This window comes from Gallinula chloropus (assembly GCF_964237585.1).
Source record: "Gallinula chloropus genome assembly, chromosome: 31".
NCBI classification, from domain to species: domain Eukaryota; kingdom Metazoa; phylum Chordata; class Aves; order Gruiformes; family Rallidae; genus Gallinula; species Gallinula chloropus.
The window spans coordinates 2,956,152-2,974,582 of NC_140116.1; the positions used below are offsets into that span (position 1 = coordinate 2,956,152).

Consider the following 18,431-nt stretch of genomic DNA (forward strand, 5'->3'; position numbering starts at 1 on the left):
GTCACAGCCCACTTCCAACCCCGCCACCACCCACCATCTGTGACTGGGAGCTCCGGGACGCCGGCACCGGTTCACACCCGGGAAGGCATCCCCGTGTCTCCAAAACCCTACGCCGGGAATGGCCCTTCTTCATCATCTGGCAAGAGACAGCAGCTGGAAAGGAAAAGGCCCAATCCCCCCCAACCACCCCCGGGAATCAGACCAAAGGGAGACTTGTCACCGGTAAAGGATTTATTGCTCTGTGCTCCCCAGCACTACCGATGGGATCAGGACTGTGCACATCCAGGGAAGCTCAAGGACTTTGTTTAGATTTCCCTGTCTGGAAGAGAAATACATTATTTTTTTTTCTGGTCTTACTAGGTGACTAAAATCACACAAGAAACCTGACCTACTCACATGGGAAAGAGATCAGTCAGCCACTAATTAGCAGAAAGAGACTGCATTCCCATTATTGGTCACTCTATCTGCCCATTTCTCCCTTTTTTTTTTTTATGTGAAGTGGTTGGTAGTGCAAAACCTAAGGAGACACTCTATATGGCTTTTCAAAATGATATAGATATTTTGTTCCCTAACTTTTGCCTTTTGACAGGGTCTGAATAGCCCTTCAAACCCTCATTATTTCTTCCATAAGGCTTAAAGGGTATCCATCAGCTCCTTCAGTGCAGTTAGCCCTTGATAGGATTGACACTGTCATAGGAATGATAGCTGATAGGAAGATCAGTCTGACTCTCACAGTGAGGAGAAAAACCCCACAGGCAGGTGGATTTTTCCACCAGAGAAGGGAGTGAGAAGATGTAAGAAGCCAGGGAGGAAGGAGGGAGGGGGAAGGAGAATGAGGCCCTCCAGGTGCCGGAGAGAGAGATTCCCCTGCAGCCTGTGGAGAAGACCATGGTGGAGTGGGTGTCCCCTCACAGCCCATGGATAAGGATGGGGAGCAGAGACCATCTATGGCCTGTGGAGAGGTTGATCCACGCATAGGCAGGTTTGCTGGGGGACTTGTGACTCTGTGGGGGACCAGGCTGGAGCAGTCTGGGCCCGAAGGTCAGCACCCATGGAAAGGAGTCCTGCTGAGAGGCCTGTGGTGAGGAGATGACTCCCCAGTAGAGAGGACTCATGCTGGAGAAGTTGGAGGACTGTCCCCTGTGGGTGGGACACCACAGTGCCGCAGGTGAAGAGGGTGGATGTGTGGAATGCCCCCCCAGCTAAGAAGGAACTCAGGAGGAACAGACTGAAAACCCCCATTCCCTGCCCCACCCCACACCATGTTAGGGGGGGAAGAAGGGAATAAGGTTGTGAAAGTACTTTAGGTTGCTAAGAAGAGAGGGGTGAGGGGAAGGTGCTTTAAGACCTGGCTGTGCTTCTCATTATCTTGACTCTGGTTCACTGGGTGTGTAGTTGTAGTAGTAATAAATCACTTTTATTCTGTGCTGAGTCTGTTTTGCTGAGCCAGTCCTCTTTCTACTAGAGCTCTGTTCACTGACAGCATCTAAAGGGGGGGAAAAGAAGTAGAAAGGTGAACAGGCCACTGGGAAGAACCATCAGCCAGTTGCTATGCCACCCTCTGCATCACCATCGTCAACTCTAACAGTGTCGAATAAACAGGCATGTGGCCAGACGCACCTCATCTCCCATCGAGTTCCAGAGCTCTACCAGTGGCAGACCTGTTGCACTGTCATAATTTGTGACCTGGAAAAGACAGACCGACATCAGCGTGCAGACAGACACCAGTCCTGGTCGCAAGCCTGAGCGATTCTCAGCAGTGCCCTGCCCTGAGCCACAGAGTTGGCACGGCCAGCGTCAGCCACAGCGCTGCCGATGCTGCACCAGGAAGGTCTCAGCACCAAGGTTTCTCCAACAGAGCCCTGCCCAGCAGCCGGGCGTCCAAGCTGGGCCTTTGTTCTGGCCTGGAGCACACACAGGATGCTGGGGGAGAGGGGACAACAGCAGCACTCAAAGCAGCAGCAAGGCTTTCCCAGACAGCTCCCACTGACCTGCGCCAGCAGGACTGCGCCTCTGGTCATCTCCACAACAGCAGCGTCTGCTTGGGATGAGAAGTGGTCCTCGTCTGTGGAGAGAGCAGAGCGGGAGACAGCAGATGAGATGGGGCCAGGCTTCACAGGCCAGGAGGGACTATGCAACCAACCCTGCCTGACCTCCGACTGCAGCCCAGCCAGAGAACCCTCCCCTGCCACCGCTCGAGGCATTTGCTGGACCCAGCCTATCGAGCTGGAGGTCACACAAGTATTATCCCTGCTGTGCTGCCGAAGGGAAAGGACCGAGCGCTTTCTAAAGCCACCTTCATGTGAACACCAGCAGCGGGTGAATTGGGAGGCTTGAAAGGCAGAAGAGCAGACTTTTCATCTGCCATTGCTGTTTTGACTCTGACTAGTAGGAAAATCTCAGGTGTTTGTCTAGCAGATTAAAAGCTAAGTTTGCCTTGGGAACTCCTGCGGGACAGAAGGTGGCAGAGTAGCTCCAGCTACTTCACCTATACCCTGCCCATCCTGCCAACCTGCTCCTCAGTAAAGTCATTCCTTCTCTCCTCCCTCCACACAGGAGAAAGCCTGGCCCTTCCCCATCTCTCCCCTGGAGCCTGACAGGTTGTGCCACACTCGCTCGCACATTTGGAAGAAAATATGTTTCTCCAGCCCTCACTCCAGTCCCTCCAGAGGCTGCGCTCGCCAGGGGAGGGAGAAGGCTGAGACAGAATCATGGCTGGTACACAGCTGGCACCCAGGGAAACCTGCCGGAGCACCACCCAGGGTACGTCTCGAGAGCTCCGTTACCTGCCAGTGGGACCACGTTATCCAGTAAAACTTCTGCTGCTTGGAAAGGCAGCGATAAGAAGTCAGACCTGGAAGAAAAGGGAACAAACCCAAAGAAGTTGGATTTAAGTTTCTCCTGTGTCCTTGAAGGTTACAGCAATTAATCAATTGCTTTAGCAGGAATTCAGTTTAAAAGTAACGACCCTCCAAAGACCCCAGACCACGCTCCCAGCAATCCAAGCGGTGGCAGCAGCAGGAGCTACAGACCTGATCTTCCTGAGCTGGTGGATCTTCACTCTCTCATAGCCTCCGTAGTCCACGTAGCGGAGCTCCACTTCACCTGTCTCCTCAAAGTACCTATTGACTTGAGCCCGTAACCACACCCCATCCAGAGCCGGAGCCGCGCAGATCGTGCCAACTGCAAAGCACAAGAGCTCAGGGTGAGTGGATGCCCAGAAACGAGCCCTTCGGGTGGATCAGCCACGCTGCGCAGCGACCTCCTGAGAACCAACAACATTCTTTCTGCTGCTCCCATCTCCCTTCCACACCCCTGCCCCTCCATCAGACCCGCCTGCAGCTGCGACTCAGCAGAGCTGCCTTGGACTCTCAAGTCTGTCTGCCACCACCATGCTCAGGGGCATCAGGCTTTTGCACAACCCTACAAGTTTCGCAAGTGAACAGCGTCTCAGCAATTGAGTTACTTGCCTTCTACTGGAGTTGGCAGAGTGGGAATATCCGGTTGGGAGTAGCAGACATTCATGTGCTGGCCAAGTCTACGCAGGACACAGAAAGTGGGGTGTGTATGCTGCTGTAAAAACATGTGGCCAGCATTGACTTGGTTTGACACCACCACTTCTACAGCAGTTCCCTCTGGGAGGCACAGCTGTCACGTGGAAGAAAGAAAATCTTGTTAGAGTTCACTGCAACACAAGCTTCATTCACAGCCACTCCATGGTCCACCAGCGTGGCCTGAGGCTGACAGCCATGGGTGCAAAATCCCTGCCACTCCAGCATTTGACTTCCAAAGGCTGCTCTGGATCAGGAGCATAAAGTTACTCCATGCTGCTCTCAAGGACATCAGACTTGGGGCAAGGCCACCTTCCAACAGGAAGATCAGTCTGACCCGTTACAGTGACACAAGCCAGGCAAGAGAGAGCTACACAAAACCAGCCTGGCTGTGAGGGCCTCTGTGAACCAGCCACCTGCATGGAGTGTACTGCGACAGCGGTGACCAACAGCAGCCTTTGCCCCCGACATCAGCGCAGCCAGAGAGCTGGGACTTACCCAGCAAGTCGTCGGGAGAAAACGAGGCGTTGGTGGTGTTGGTGGAGGTGGAGTGTGGACGTTGGTGAGGCGCAGACTTCTGAACTTCTGGCCAATCAGGCTCAGTGCTTTTTCTACTTGCTGAGGGAAGCCTGGAAGATAAACGTCCCGTAGAAAGTCTGTGGCACAGCTATGCTGAGGACACCCCCCACCCCGTGAAGAAACAGAGCTGCCAAAAGTTGTCTGCACCACATCAACAGCTTCAGGTTCCACAGACCGGCCGTGTAGGTGGCTGTCAGACCAACGTGAGACACTCAAGACCACCAGGCCCCAATCGCACCGCTTTAGCTTCCAGGATGAACCCAGTTCACTGGCAGGTAGTTTTCACCCACAATTAATGTAACATCCTTCACAGGCAAGGCTTGCATTTGCAGATACGTGCTGTTTAATTCCTTGCCCATCTCATTCTGGCCCCCGAGCTACATATTGGACCACAAACACAGAGACGTTTCGCTTACCTTCAATGTGACAGACTTGAGAGTCATGCAGATGAGGTGGTGAGGAGACATAAATTTTGGCCCCAGATGTTTGCTTTAGGAAGTTCATGAATCTTCCTTGTTTGCCAATCAAGCGGCCAACTAAACCCTTTGCGAAAGAGAGGAAAGCAGCAGTCAAGAGAAGGAATGGAGGTCAAACCACACTCCCTGCTGGGGCTTATTTCACCCATGTGCCCAGTTCCTGTAGCGCAGGGCCAGGCAGGATAAGTAAAGGCCATGCTGGACCAGTGCAGAGCTGGTCTGGGATAAGTCAGGCTAGATACAGGCCAGTAAATACCGCTCATTTTCATAGATTCATCTTCACATCTTGGAGAACAACATGGATGGAAGATAACAGGGAACAATGAGCCAGTGATACCCTGAACACAGCCCTGAGACGCCTCATGCTTACAGCTGGGACTGGCTCTTCACCCCTGTTGAGTCTAACGCTATGCAAAACACTTCAGTCCTTGTTATTTGCTGCTGATCTCCATGGGATGGCTCTGAGCCAGCACCAGCCTGGAAGAAGCAGGAGATGGGTAGGGAGCGCAGGGCAGGATGTGCGAGCAGGCCAGCGGCTGCTTACCCTTGGGACCTCTATTTCCCAGCTGACCAGGTCAGGCTCGGTGGAGGTTTCTTCAGGCCTTGACTTCTGGCCTGTCACCATCTTCCCCATGGCACAGCCACTGCCCACAGAGTCCATGGTTTTGACATCCAAGTCTACGAGACATGCACACGTGTCAGAGTTCAGACAGCCCTCCTGAGCCAGCTACCAGACACCAGGCCAGGAAAATGCAGCGTTTCACAGAGCTTCTCCTCTGCACTCAGCCAGGAGGCTCCTGTACTGGGGTCTGGGGTATTTCAGAGAGGGGAAAGTCCTGCTGCACGTCACCTACCCAAAGTTTCCTTTTAGACCTGAAGAAAAGGCTGCACAGCTCTAGGAATGCAGCAGAGGCCTGAGTTCAGCAGGACTCCTTCCAAACAGTGCCACGGTGCACAAAGTCAAGCCAAGACACAAAGTCAAAGCTACCAGCGTGAGGAGAGCCACGCTAACAGAGCTGCTGCAGAGAGGGACTCTGCAGTTCCCCATGGCTTCATCAGGGCTCTTCACAGGGAGTTCAGCACGTGGGGGGGCCATGCCAGCTCTTCACACGGAACTGACAGGGTTCAGGGCACTTGGTCTGCAACTGACTGACTCAACCACAGCTCCTCAGAGCACAACTCTGCCTCGCCCAGCAGCACCTCAGAAACCTGCTGCCATCCAGCTTCCATTCAGCAGCAGCCCATAAAGACAGAAGGACCCCGTGCTTACTGGAGGCTGCCTCAACAGAAGCAGAAACCATTCGCATGAGCAGGTCTCAAACCAGCGGGGTGTTCAGCACCCAGACACGGCCCATTTCACTGCGCTACTCAAGCACATGCTTCACTTTGGACAGCAAACTCCGTGCTGAAAGGGGACCAGCCCATTCACCCCTTTGCAGCAGACCCTGAAATTCACCCAGCTAACACCGGAGCCAACAGCGATGGGAATTCCGAGAGCAAATGCAAACCCACCCGTACAAGGGCTGAATCTTCCTCTACTGAGGAAGTTAAACATGGAGAGGATAGATATGGACATGTTCTGAAGCAGAAGGGGTACAGCACATAAAACTCTTGGTCCCCATGTATTTGTAGGAGGATTTTGAAATCCCTTACCTCCCGAGGGACCTTCACCCATCCCTGCTGCCCTGCTACCGCCACGATGCAAGGCCAGTTCATCCTCTTTCTGCAGGCCTTCACTGTGGGGCATGATGCTGCCTTCAGGCAGAGCCAGGGCGGGAGGTTTTTCTGTTGGTGCTGAGCTCTGCTCAGCAGGCACATCTTGGCTTTCAGGTGCCTTCAGCAAGTCCAGCTGCTGGCCTGATGCATCAGACCACGACATCTCCAACGGGGCCTCCGCACTCGTCCCACCTTCAGATGCAGGTGCACAGCCAGAGGAAGCAACGCTTGCCAACTCCAGGGGCAGGGAGGCCGAGGTTTCATCCCCTGGGCACTGCTCTTCCTTGGAGGCTGCCTCTCTGGCCTCAGTGATCGCTGCTGGCACTTCTTTCTGCTGCTCTTCAGCAGCTCTTTCTTCCTGACTAGAGCTGGCAGACTTCTTCCTTTGGCAGTACAGCCACCAGCAGCCAGCAAGTGCCACCACTCCAGGTATGGCACACAGCAGGACTCTCTGGAAGCGCCCAGCCATTTTACACAGCCTCAGGGATTACAGCTGGGAGGAGAAACAAGAAAGCACCTTACAGTCATCACTGGCAAAGTAACACAAAGGCTGAAGCTACATAAATGCCTGAAGGTGTTTCTGTGAGCACCAACAGGGTTGTTTTCCAGCCGCTCCTTAAATTCACGTCCCTACCAGAGAGCACACAACACGTTCCTACCTAAGACTGGGGATATATGGACATTTTGCACCAAGACTTCTGGATTTCACCTTATTTCACCTTTATACTTCAAACAATTTCACCAGGCAGAATCAAGGCAGACCAGAGAGCCCTGGGGGTGTGACTGGAAAACACTGGTGCCCAAGTTGGCTTTTCCTCCTTCTACTGAACGGGCTGGGAAATCTCACGCCTCTCAACTCCTGGCTACGCAGCTGGGACTAAGGCCAGGGGTTTGGACTGGACAACAAGGGGATGTTCTTTGGTGACTCCAACCTGTTGGAGAGGGACAGGATCCACCCGTCTGAAAGGGGCCCTCAGGAACCCCAGACCCAGGAGGTAGGATAAAGTCTGGAGAAAGGGCAGACTGAGTAAATACCAGCTTTACCATCTCTACTGTCACCTGACTGAGCCATCAAAGAGAAGATTTAAGAAATGAAGAAGAGAAGAAAAGGAAATTCCTCCCAGGCTTCCCAGGGAGGCTGGGGAGTCTCCTTCTCTGGAGGGTTTCAAAACCTACCTGGATGCTGTCGTGTGTGACCTGCTCGAGGTGATCTCCCCTGACAAGACTGGAGGTGATCCCCCCCGACAAGACAAGAGGTGATCCCCCCAGACAAGACTGGAGGTGATCTCCCCTGACAAGACAAGAGGTGATCTCCCCAGACAAGACTGGAGTTGATCTCCACGGACAAGACTAGAGGTGATCTCCCCAGACAAGACAAGAGGTGATCTCCCCAGACAAGACTGGAGTTGATCTCCCCAGACAAGACTGGAGGTGATCCCCCCCGACAAGACAAGAGGTGATCCCCCCAGACAAGACTGGAGGTGATCTCCCCTTACAAGACAAGAGGTGATCTCCCCAGACAAGACTGGAGGTGATCTCCACGGACAAGACTGGAGGTGATCTCCCCAGACAAGACTGGAGGTGATCCCCCACAACAAGACTAGAGGTGATCTCTCCTGAAAAGACAAGAGGTGATCTCCCCAGACAAGACTAGAAGTGCTTCCGCTCTGGGAAGTGACCTCCCAACTAATGCCCCTCTGACAGAGGTGTCACTGGTTGGTCACCAGAGGTCCCTGGCAACCGTTGCTATTCTAGACCTCTGTTGGGTGTTTGCTTGGCAACAGTTGGTTGCCTTGAGACAGGGGGGCAGCAGGTGAAAACCAGGATGTACGTCTTGCAGGTGGGGACAAAGCCAGGAGATTCAAGATCCTGTCAAACTTGAGATTTATTAGTCCATCTGCAGCAGATACAGGACTGATTTTTTAATTACTATTTTTTAAGAGAATAGGCATAGCAGGAAAGTCCTAGTAATAAAAGAAGCGAGAATGAATGCAACCTGAAGTATCTCTGTTCATCATACTCACAGGACCCGTGCTCTTTAAACAAGGTCACACAACCCTGGACTCACACCCATATTTCTCCCATTTCTCCAGCTCCTTCATGGCCTCTGCTGGGCAGCCCCGTCCCTGCCCCCAGCACAGCTCCTCTCCTCTTTCTAGCTTTAGCCTTACCAAACACTGGGATGTCTGACCTGATACTCCCAGGAGATTTGAAGGGAGTGCTGTAACTGCTTTCCAGACTGGGAGGGAATCCGTTCTTGATGCTTTCAGTTGCCTCTGCTGTGTCCCGTGTTTGTTCTGGCATTTCTGGCTGTGGCATGTTTTTCCAGTAGATCAGTCATGGTGGGGGAAAGCCTATCGAAGGGCTGACCTCATCAAAACATGCTCTGGCCACAATGAGTGTTGGGTTTTCAGCAACATCAGGGCAGGTGAGAGGGAGTTCTCCTGATGGGCGTTCAAAGCGCGTGCGAGAATCACGTGGGGGTGGGGGAATCCCCATTTGGAGCTCTGGTACTTTTCTGTCCCGCCTGTTGCACGTTCTGCTCCTAAAGCTGTGAAGCTGAAAGGGTTTGCTGGTCTCTTAGAATCAGGAATTACAAGAATCACAAGAATCACAAGGTTGGAAGAGACCTTTGAAGATCATTGAGTCCAACGGTTCCCATCCTGTGCTAAACCAGATCCCTGAGCACCTCATCTACCCTTTTTTTGAAGACATCCAGGGATGGTAACTCAACCCCCTCCCTGGGCAGCCTGTTCCAGCCCTGCAACTCTTTCAGTAACAAATTTTTTTCCAATATCCAATCTAACCCTGTCCTAGCACAGCTTCATGCCATTTCCCCTTGTTCTATCTCCTGTCACCTGGCTGAATAGACCATCACCCACCTCTCTACAACCTCCCTTCAGGTAGTTGTAGGTGGTGATAAGGTCTCCCCTCAGCCTCCTCTTCTCCAGGCTAAACATCCCCAGCTCCCTCAGCCATTCCTCATATGATTTGCCCTCCAGCCCCTTCCCCAGCCTGGTTGCTCAACTAGAAGGGCCTAAACGTGTCCTTTCAACGGGATATTTCTGATGCTTTTATTGGAATGTGCTTCTGTTAACTGCTCAAGACCTGAACAGTCATCTGCCGTTCTCTGGGCTGTGATTTGGCAAGGGGTATCAGGAGTGTAATTTCCACAGTCCCTCTATTCCTTCCCATTCCCCAGCCTGGGCTGGCTCTCAGTGTTGGCACTCCCTCCCTCCCTGTGGATGTGAAATCATTCTGACTCTGTCAGCTCACGCTTTAAGACCCATCACTGTCATCTGGGTGATTATAAAGCTTAGGGATCTTTCTTACAGAAGCTCATTTGGATTGTTTTTGAAACTATGGGCTTTCACCGAAGGTGCAAGCAGGATACTTCAGTGGGCTTGTCTTTGACAGGAAATCCTGGTGCCCAAGGGCTGCCAGTTTGGTCAGGGGGAGCCCGAGGGTGCGACTTCAAGTCACCCAGTGACAGCAGTGATCCCACTTGAACAACCTTGGGTATGAGCCACAGCAGCGTCTCTCAGATTGATGATGCAGTGGTAAGAAATGCTTTTTTCATTCGTGGGGATAAAGGATGGCTGGTCTTCCATGATGCATTTTTGTAACGTCAGTTCCCATCACAGGCTTGCCCAGCCTCAGGCCGTCCTTGTTCCAAAGCCCATTTGCTTGCAGTAAGCACACTGACCTTTCAGGAGGGGGTGATTTCCCCTAGGTGGGGGACAGTCCTGGTTTCACGCCAGGATAAGAGTCAATTTTCTTTCTAGCAGCAGGTGGAATGCCCCTCCCTGTGCTGAGATGGGGGGAGGAAGGGAGTAAATTTACGATTAAAGTCAAGTCTGCAAAGAAGGGAGGGATGGGGGGAAGGTTCTTTAAGATCTGGAGGAGGAAAGCAGCTTGTGAGGAATTGCCAGAAGCCCACGCCCCAGTCCCTGCACTTCCCCGTGCCATGTTGGCAGGGGTAAGGGGGGAGAAGGGAGTAAAATCATGATGACGTTTAAATCTGCTGAGAAGGGGAGAGGTGGGGGGAAGGTGCTTTAAGACCTGGCTGTGCCTCTCATCACCTGACTCTGGTTCCCTGGGTGTGTAGCTGTAGTGTAATAAATTAGTTTTCTTTCTTTTATTCTGTGCTGAGTCTGTTTTGCCCATTGCACTAATTGGACAGTGATCCCTCTGTCCTTATCTCCACTCCTAAGCCTCCCAGTATATATTTTCTCCCGTTTGACTGAAAAGGGGAGTGAGAGAGTGGCTTTGGTGGGCATTTGGGCTCTAGCCAGGGCCAAACCAGCACAGAAAGTTGAATGCTGGAGCTGTGTATAAATGTGAGTGAATGAGATGTGCATGAAGCCAGTGTGGAGCTTTGATCAAAGGTTCTGTTATCCCCTGAGGGGTGCAGATGGAGAGAAGCAAAGCATAAAAAAAAGCCCCACAACCCAACCCCCCTGTGGGTGCCTGGGTAAAGGTAAGAAGTGAAAAGGGGGTTCCCTTTTCACTTCTTACCTTTACCCAGGCACCCACATAAAAAAAAGCATTTTTCAAAAAAAGGAAAAAAGGAAAAGAAAAAACCCACCAACAAAAACCCCATCCAAAAACCATTGTTGAAATATTGTTTATGTGTTTGATGTGGAATATAATTGGGCATCACTCAGGAGTTAAGGTAAGCCACCCCCAGCCACCCATTATGAGAAAGGGCAAAACCAGTTAGCATTAACAATAGGATTAAACAATGCCCTGTTAAACCTGAGGCAAAACAGGGAATTAAAAGGTTGATCAACAAATTTTTGGAAGATAAGATTTTAGAAGGGTATGAATCAAGTTCTAACACACCCATTGTACCAGTGTGAAAGCCAAGTGGTGGGTATAGATTGGTACAGGATCTAAGAGCAGCTGGACCTTGCACCCAGTAGTGACAAATCCTTACACAGTGTTGACTGCCCTGAAGGAACATTATCAGTGGTTTACAGTGCTTGATTGAAAAGATGCTTTTTTGCATAAACCTGGAAAAAGAGTCATAAATGATTTGCTTTTGAGGGGGAGGGTCCACACACAGGGCACAAGGTACAGCTGACCTGGACACGGCTGCCCCAATGGTTTCAAAACAGCCTGACCAACTTTGGCAGCCAATTAGCAAAGGAACTGGAGATCTGAACGAGGAGACAGCGACTCTGCGACCAGAACAGCTGCTCTTGCAACACCTGGATGGTATTCTAACAGCTACCCAAGAGAAGTCAGCCTGGATACAGGGAACCATTGGACTGCTAAACTTTGGGGGACTTCATAGGTACAAGGTATCCAAGAAGAAAGCTCAACCTGCAAGTGAAACTGTAATATATTTGGGCTTGGAGATTTCACAAGGACAACAAATGCTGGGGACAGACCGAAAAGAGGGAATTTGTGGTGTTCCAGAGCCTTGGACTGTACTGAGAGCCTTTCTGGGAGTGGCAGGATGGTGTTGGCTCTGGACCAGGCATTGTGGCCAAACAGCCAAACCACTGTGTGAAGGCCAGGAGTCTCCCCCTTTTATATGTAATAGACACCAACAAAAGGCTTTTTGGAAACTTAAAACCAGCCTTGGTGACAGCACCAGCCTTGGGATTACCGGGCTTAACTAAAGACTTCCACTTCCTTGTCCACGAACGGCAACATCTGGCTATGGGAGTTCTGATCCAGAGAATGGGAAGCTGGGAAAGACCAGTGGGATGCTTTTCCAGGCAACTGGACTTGGTAAGCAAAGGATGAGCCTCTTGCCTACAGGAGGGACAAGAGCCATCACGGGCGGTGTTCAACATATGGTGGTCCCAGTGTTGGAACAAAAGGGGACACACTGGCTATCCCCTAGAAGGAGGATGAAATACCAGGTAGCTCTTATATAACAAGATGATGTAACCTTGAAAAGTCCATGTCCATGGAGCACTATGGAAAGAAGGAGGACTACTGTCCTCCCAGGGCCAAATATTTAGCATCTAAAGGAATTTTTACAGTTCTTGTTGGTTCAAGAACCACTCCAAGCAGCAATCCTACCTCTGTAAAGCACATCAGACTGGAAATACAGAAATAGCAAAAGGAAAGATTCAGAAGGACTCTCAAGAGTCAGGTCATATTGCCTCCCTTAATCATGGGAGAAATACTGCAGATAAGACATTAAGAATGCCACTGGGGTGCAGACACCCTGGTGATGTTCAAGATTGCTGAATCAGAGGCTTGGATCCACTACACCAGAGGGAAGAAGGCAACACCCACTAGCTGGAGAGTGGTTGGAGATCCAGAGACTTTAAAGTTACCTTTGAAACATGATTAACAAATCTGTTTTTCTGTTTGCTCTGCAGTCTGTGAAGGTGGAAACATGAATAAAAGAGAAACTGTTGCCACACCCAGCGCAGGTAACAAGTAGTACTCAGAGACAAACCTGTAACTTGGCAAGCAAAAGCAAGTGAACAAGCTTGGATAAGAAAATAAATGCAAACCAAGTATCAATAGCAGGTAAAACTAAAGTATCATTTGATGAAAGAATTTGCAAATTGGCAAAATATATCACAAATGAATTCAGGATGGTTTACACTATGCTCAATTGGAAGAAATCTCCCTTTAAAGGAAATCAAAGTTTGCATTTGGCACAAGTGAAAAGATCCACCAGCATGTGACAATTTGACATTCAGTGAAGCCACAATTTGAGTATGTGAAAGTATTGAGTATAATTATCAATACATTCAAAGGGGGAAATGTTACAGTCACCCTAATAAAATAGCTTCACTTCTAGGTTATTTTGGTTTTAGTGTAGGATTCGATTTTGATTTTAAAGGAGTTAGAGCAGCTGTGAGAATATAAGGAAAAGAAAGAAAAAACCCCACTCCAAAATGATTGTTGAAATACTGTTTATTGGGTCAACGCCGCTCTGTTCCCAAAGAGCTTCACACCAGAATGGCTTTTTCCCATCAGCCCCCCTTTATACTGGGCAGGATGTAATTGGTATGGAATACTCTCTTTGGCCAGTTTGGGTCACCTGTCCTGGCTTCGCCCCTCCTTTCTCATGAATAGAGAAATAGGAAGAGCTGAGAAAGTCCTTGACTGTCTGACAACAGCTAAAACCATCAGGGTGTTATCAACACTGCTTTCATTTTAACACCCAAACACAGCATTCCATCTGCTGCTACAAAAGAAGTTAACTCCATCCTGACCAAAACCAGGACACTACTGAACACACCCCTTCTAATACACCCCAGGATGCCATTGCCCTTCTTAGCCAGGAGGGCACATTGCTGGCTCATGCTCATCCTGCAGCATATGAAGGGGGTCAGCTTTCAGAGGAGATTCTCTCCAAACCAACTTTTGCTCAGATACATAGAAAGGTCACTTATCAACACACTGAACTTCTGAGAGAACCGCTTATTAGACATCTGAAAGACGGGAAGTTTCCAAGTCTCGGAAGACACTGGAGAGCTGAGCAGCATCAAAATGACCAAAGAGCAAGCAGAGGTGGAAACCTGCTGAGGAAAGTGAAGTGCATACATGTATCTAGGCTACTGAGAAGACAAAACAACCACCAAAATTCATACTAAATACAGACTGGTCCTAATGTGAGTTCCATGGCCAGTAATATGCCAAAGATGAGCTGCTTAGAAACATCCAGTCCTCAGTTTCCACATGGCATCCTTAAGCTCCTGGTTCCTCATGCTGTAGATGAGGGGGTTCAGTGCTGGTGGAAACACTGAGCAAAGAAATGATGCTAACAGGTCCAGAAATAGGGAGGACATGGGGGGGGGCTTCAGGTGGGAAAAAAGACAGCAGTGCTAAGGAACAAGGAGACCACGGCCAGGTGAGGGAGGCAGGTGGAAAAGGCTTTGTGCTGTCCCTGCTGCGAGGGGATCCTCAGAACGGCCCTGAAGATCTGCACAGAGGACACCACAATGAACACAAAACAGCCAAAACCTAAACAGGTAGTCACCAAAATGAGTCCAGTTTCCCTGAGGTAGGCATCTGAGCAGGAGAGCTTGAGGATCTGGGGGATTTCACAGAAGAACTGGTCAACAGCATTGCCCTTGCAGAGGGGCACTGAAAATGTATTGCACGTGTGCAGCACAAAATAGAGAAACCCACTGCCCCAGGCAGCTGCTGCCATGTGGACACAAGCTCTGCTGCCCAGGAGGGTCCTGTAGTGCAGGGGGTGGCAGATGGCAACGTAGCGGTCATAGGCCATGACAGTGAGAAGAAAGAGCTCTGTTGAGATCAAACATACAAAGAAAAAGAGTTGAGCCACACATCCTGTGTAGGAAATGGCCCTGGTGTCCCAGAAGGAATTGGCCATGGCTTTGGGAACCGTAGTGGAAATGTAGCCAAGGTCAACAATAGAGAGGTTGAGGAGGAAGAAGTACATGGGGGTGTGGAGGCTGTTGTAACAGGCTATGGTGATGATGATGAGGCCATTTCCAAGAAAAGAAACCAGGACACCCCTACGTCTTCACATTCCCTGTGTTCTGTTACTTTAGAACAGCCTTGGATTTTCTCACTGGCAACTGCAGCAAGTTGCACTGGGCACGAGGTATCGCCAGGCTGAACCCCAGACTCAAACCCAACAAGGGTTCTGGGGATCTAACACCTCCAATCAAACCAGTTTCCTTCTGGCCAGCTGGCAGCAGCCGTATCGCAGCTGGAGCTGGCTGCATCCAAGGCAGCTCCGGGACTGAGAGGCCGAGTAAAACGCCCGGCCCCGACCCAGCAGCAGCGCAGGGATGCAGGGAAGAGACTGAGTTCCCACCCCAGCACTGCCAGACGCTACCGCGGGGCGATGCCGCCACAGCCCGTCCGTGAGCCGAGGGGGAGAGTTGCACCACATGCCAGGAAGAGCGCAGGAGAAACAAGCTCATGACTTCACATCAGCCTTACCAGTCTGCACCAGTTCTTCCTCCAGCACAGAACTTCTGGGTCTTTTCACTGCAGGCTCAGCAGGAAGGGCCTGAGTCTGGAACAGAAACAAAGAAAGCACCACCCTGAGTTTAACCTGAACACCAGCCCAAGCCAGCGGAAACTTCCAGAAATGGAGGCAGCTCTGGTCTGACTTGGGGACCGGGATGTGCTGGCTCAGAGTGCAGGAGAAGGATCTTTGCAGGATCTCTGACCAGCACGCTGCCCTTTGGGTTTGATTGGTAATATGGGCTCTCTTATGTGCAGTGATTAAAACCCCTCAGGCTTCCTGCCCAGTGCCCCTCGGGCAGCTCCTCAGCATTCCAGAGTTCAGCCCTGACTCTGGCTCGGGGACAGCTGAGCCCCTCAGAAAGGGGTTTTGTACAAACAAAGAGTCAATGGTGCTCTCAGGGACAAATAATAGAGCACGAGGGTTTCTTACTCCTCTCACCCTATGGGGCAGTAAGAAACACACTGCACCTCCCAACCAAACTAAGGGGTCAAGCAGCTCAGGATTTGTTTATACAGAGCCAAAGTCCTATGGGAATCCTCTCCCAGGCCGGTGGACACCAAACCCAGCAGAGAGGGCTTTATCCAGAGGAAGCAGGTGATTGTTCTCACAAGATCATGTGTTTTGGGTGCTCCTTCCTCAGCTCCACGTGCCAGAGCAGAGCAGGCAAACCTGAGCGAGGCAAACCCAGCACACAAGAGGCACCTGCTGCCAAGGGAAAAGAAGAGCCTGAGGCTGCACGGGTTCAGGAAAGTCTCTGCTAACCTCTCCTGCAGACTCTGCTCCTGGAGTGCCATTGCTGAGGGAAGCCTGGCGTTTCCTTGCTGCCCTGGCTGGTACCTTCACCGCAGCAGCAAAAACCTCTTCAGCCTTCTCTTCATACCCAGGGATGGCATCATCTAAACAACAAAGGCAGGCCACGTGAAAGTGTGACTTAAGAGGGGTTAGGATTGCCATTTGCATGGCAGCCCAGCTCCTCGATCCCACCCAAAGCAGTGGGATTCATTCCAAGCTGCACACCCTTCTGCAGTTTCAGAAACCCCTCAGTTTTCCAAGGGATGCCAAACCCCAGAAGAACCAGGGCTGTGAACAACCTTTGTCATGGGCGGCACCTGCTTGTAGCTTTGGAGGTTCCTGCCCATCAGGATGTTCCGCAGGCTGCTGAGGGCTGAGGAAAGAACACACAGAACAGGGATTTAAAACTATGGGTGAGCTTCACACAAGCAAAACTTCCAGAGCTAATTGCTGTAGTTCCCCTTCCAAGCCCCATCAGGATCATCTCAGACACACACACAGCCACCGCAGGGTATCCCCCGCCTCTCCCAGCCACGGCACTGCTAATTATCCCACTACAGTGGGGTAATTCCCTTATCTTAATGCTTCTTCATGTGTTATGCTTGTTCCCAGCACCAAACACATGGCTTTGGCTAACATGGAACAGGGTTTTTTTTACTCTGCACAGGTTAACATCCCCCCCCCCCAAGCCACACACTGCCCTTCAGCGAGGCAATGCCCCTGTGTACAACGCTGAGTTTCTCTCCCCAGGGGTCTCACCACCCACACCCACAGTTTTTCCTCTTTCTACCCTGGGAAAACCTCAAGGGGCAGAAATAACGACCAGCCTGTGGCTGAGAGCTCCATGCAAGGACTCCCACAGGGGACCTGGGAACACCTTTGCCACCTTACAGCCCGTCCCAGCCAGCGCTGCTGGAAAAACCCTTTGCAGCGGGAGAGCAGCTGGAGCACCTGACGCGGCTTCCCTGGCACCGCTTCGCCCGCCATTCCCAGCGAGGGGTCGCTGAGGGAAACCGGGTCTCCCGCTCCCATCCTGCCAGGACAGCCAGCAGCGCCTGCACAGGCACCTTCCTGCCCTGGCACTGGGAACTACTACTGGTGCAGCCGGTGTCTCTCTCCACAAGACGCTCCTTCGCCTCAGGGACACAGAAGCCACAGGCACGGCATGGCCAACGCTGCCCATAGCAGGGGGCTGGAACAAGATGTATGTCTAAGGTCCCTTCCAACGCCGCCACCACCCACCATCTGTGACAGGGAGCTTGGGGATGCTGGTACCGTTAACACCCGGGAAGGCATCCCTGTGTCTCCACACGCCCTACGCCGGGACTCCCCCCCAGCCGCTGCTCCCCCCCACACTCACACACACAGAGCCCTCTGCTCCTGCCCCACGCACGCTCCCAGGGCCCGTTTCTTTCCCAACTCCCCGCTTCCCAGATGGAAAAGCCACCGGGGGGGAAGGAGGGGGGCGGGTTCGCCAGGGGCCTTCTCGGGGCGGGGGGACCCGCAGCTCCGCTCCCGCCCTGGGCTCGAACGCCGAGGAGAGGTCCCGCAGGCCGCACCCAGGAGGCCGCGGGGCCTCAGGGACGGGGCGAGGCCCTCGGGCGGCCGTACGGCCCGGGGCGGATCGCTCACCTGGGGGGCGGCCTCTGCAGCGGCGGCGCGGCCGGGGACGGTGCGGGGGGCGCGGCGGACGGAGGCGAAGAGGCCGCGGGGGGTCCGCAGCAGCCATCGGCACAGAGGCACCGGCAGCCCGCGGCCGGAACGCGCCCGTCCTGCGCCGCGCTCGGCACGGCACGGCCGCTCCCACCAGCGTGCGGAGCAGCCCCGCCATTGGCTCCGACCGCTGCCTGTCTGGGCGGAGCTGGGCCGGGCTGGGCCGTCCCTCCCCGGCTCTGCCCCCCGCTTGCCCGGCCCGGCCCTGCCCGGCCGCCCCTCCCAGGGCTGTGCGGGGCAGCCCCGCCATTGGCTCCTCCCGCCGCCTGTCTGGGGAGGCAGAGCCCGGGCAGGAGAGGGGCGGCTCTCTCCTCTCCTCTCTCTCTCTCCGCCCCCCCACCGCAGCCTCCGCGGCCCGGGGGACGCAGGTGGGCGGGAGCGGCCGGCGGCCCGGCTCCTGGGCAGGTTCCCCCTGCGGTCTCCTCCCCCCGGGGGGGGGGGGAAAGGGCTCGGTCCCCCCCACTCCTAACCCCAAATCCCAGCCCTGAGAAGTGTCCTGCTTGAAACTCCCCAGGTCTCCCCTCCCTGCATCCCCACACACACATAGCTGGGGGCTACCAGAACCCAAACAGGGGCTACCAGTGCACCATGAATCCCTTGATCTTGATCCCCAAACCCCCCCTTGATAACCGCTTTACCCTGGCCCCCTCCAGGCCCCCTGTACATACCTCAGCA

The 18,431-nt window shown here is 52.7% G+C and overlaps 1 protein-coding gene across 1 annotated transcript; it reads right to left on the minus strand.

Annotated features, from left to right (window-relative positions):
* Positions 1-213: 213 nt before the first annotated feature.
* On the minus strand, positions 214-17,874 carry LOC311202629 (A-kinase anchor protein 1, mitochondrial-like; the record flags this gene model as incomplete). Its single annotated transcript, XM_084277219.1, has 13 exons — positions 214-319; positions 1,349-1,486; positions 1,621-1,686; positions 1,992-2,065; positions 2,787-2,854; positions 3,033-3,183; positions 3,471-3,648; positions 4,050-4,180; positions 4,547-4,673; positions 5,151-5,284; positions 15,221-15,296; positions 16,014-16,147; positions 17,787-17,874. The coding sequence occupies 12 exons, from the start codon at positions 17,872-17,874 to the stop codon at positions 1,418-1,420; spliced, it is 1,296 nt and encodes a 431-aa protein (XP_084133345.1). The 3' UTR covers positions 214-319; positions 1,349-1,417.
* Between the last annotated feature and the right edge of the window lie 557 nt (positions 17,875-18,431).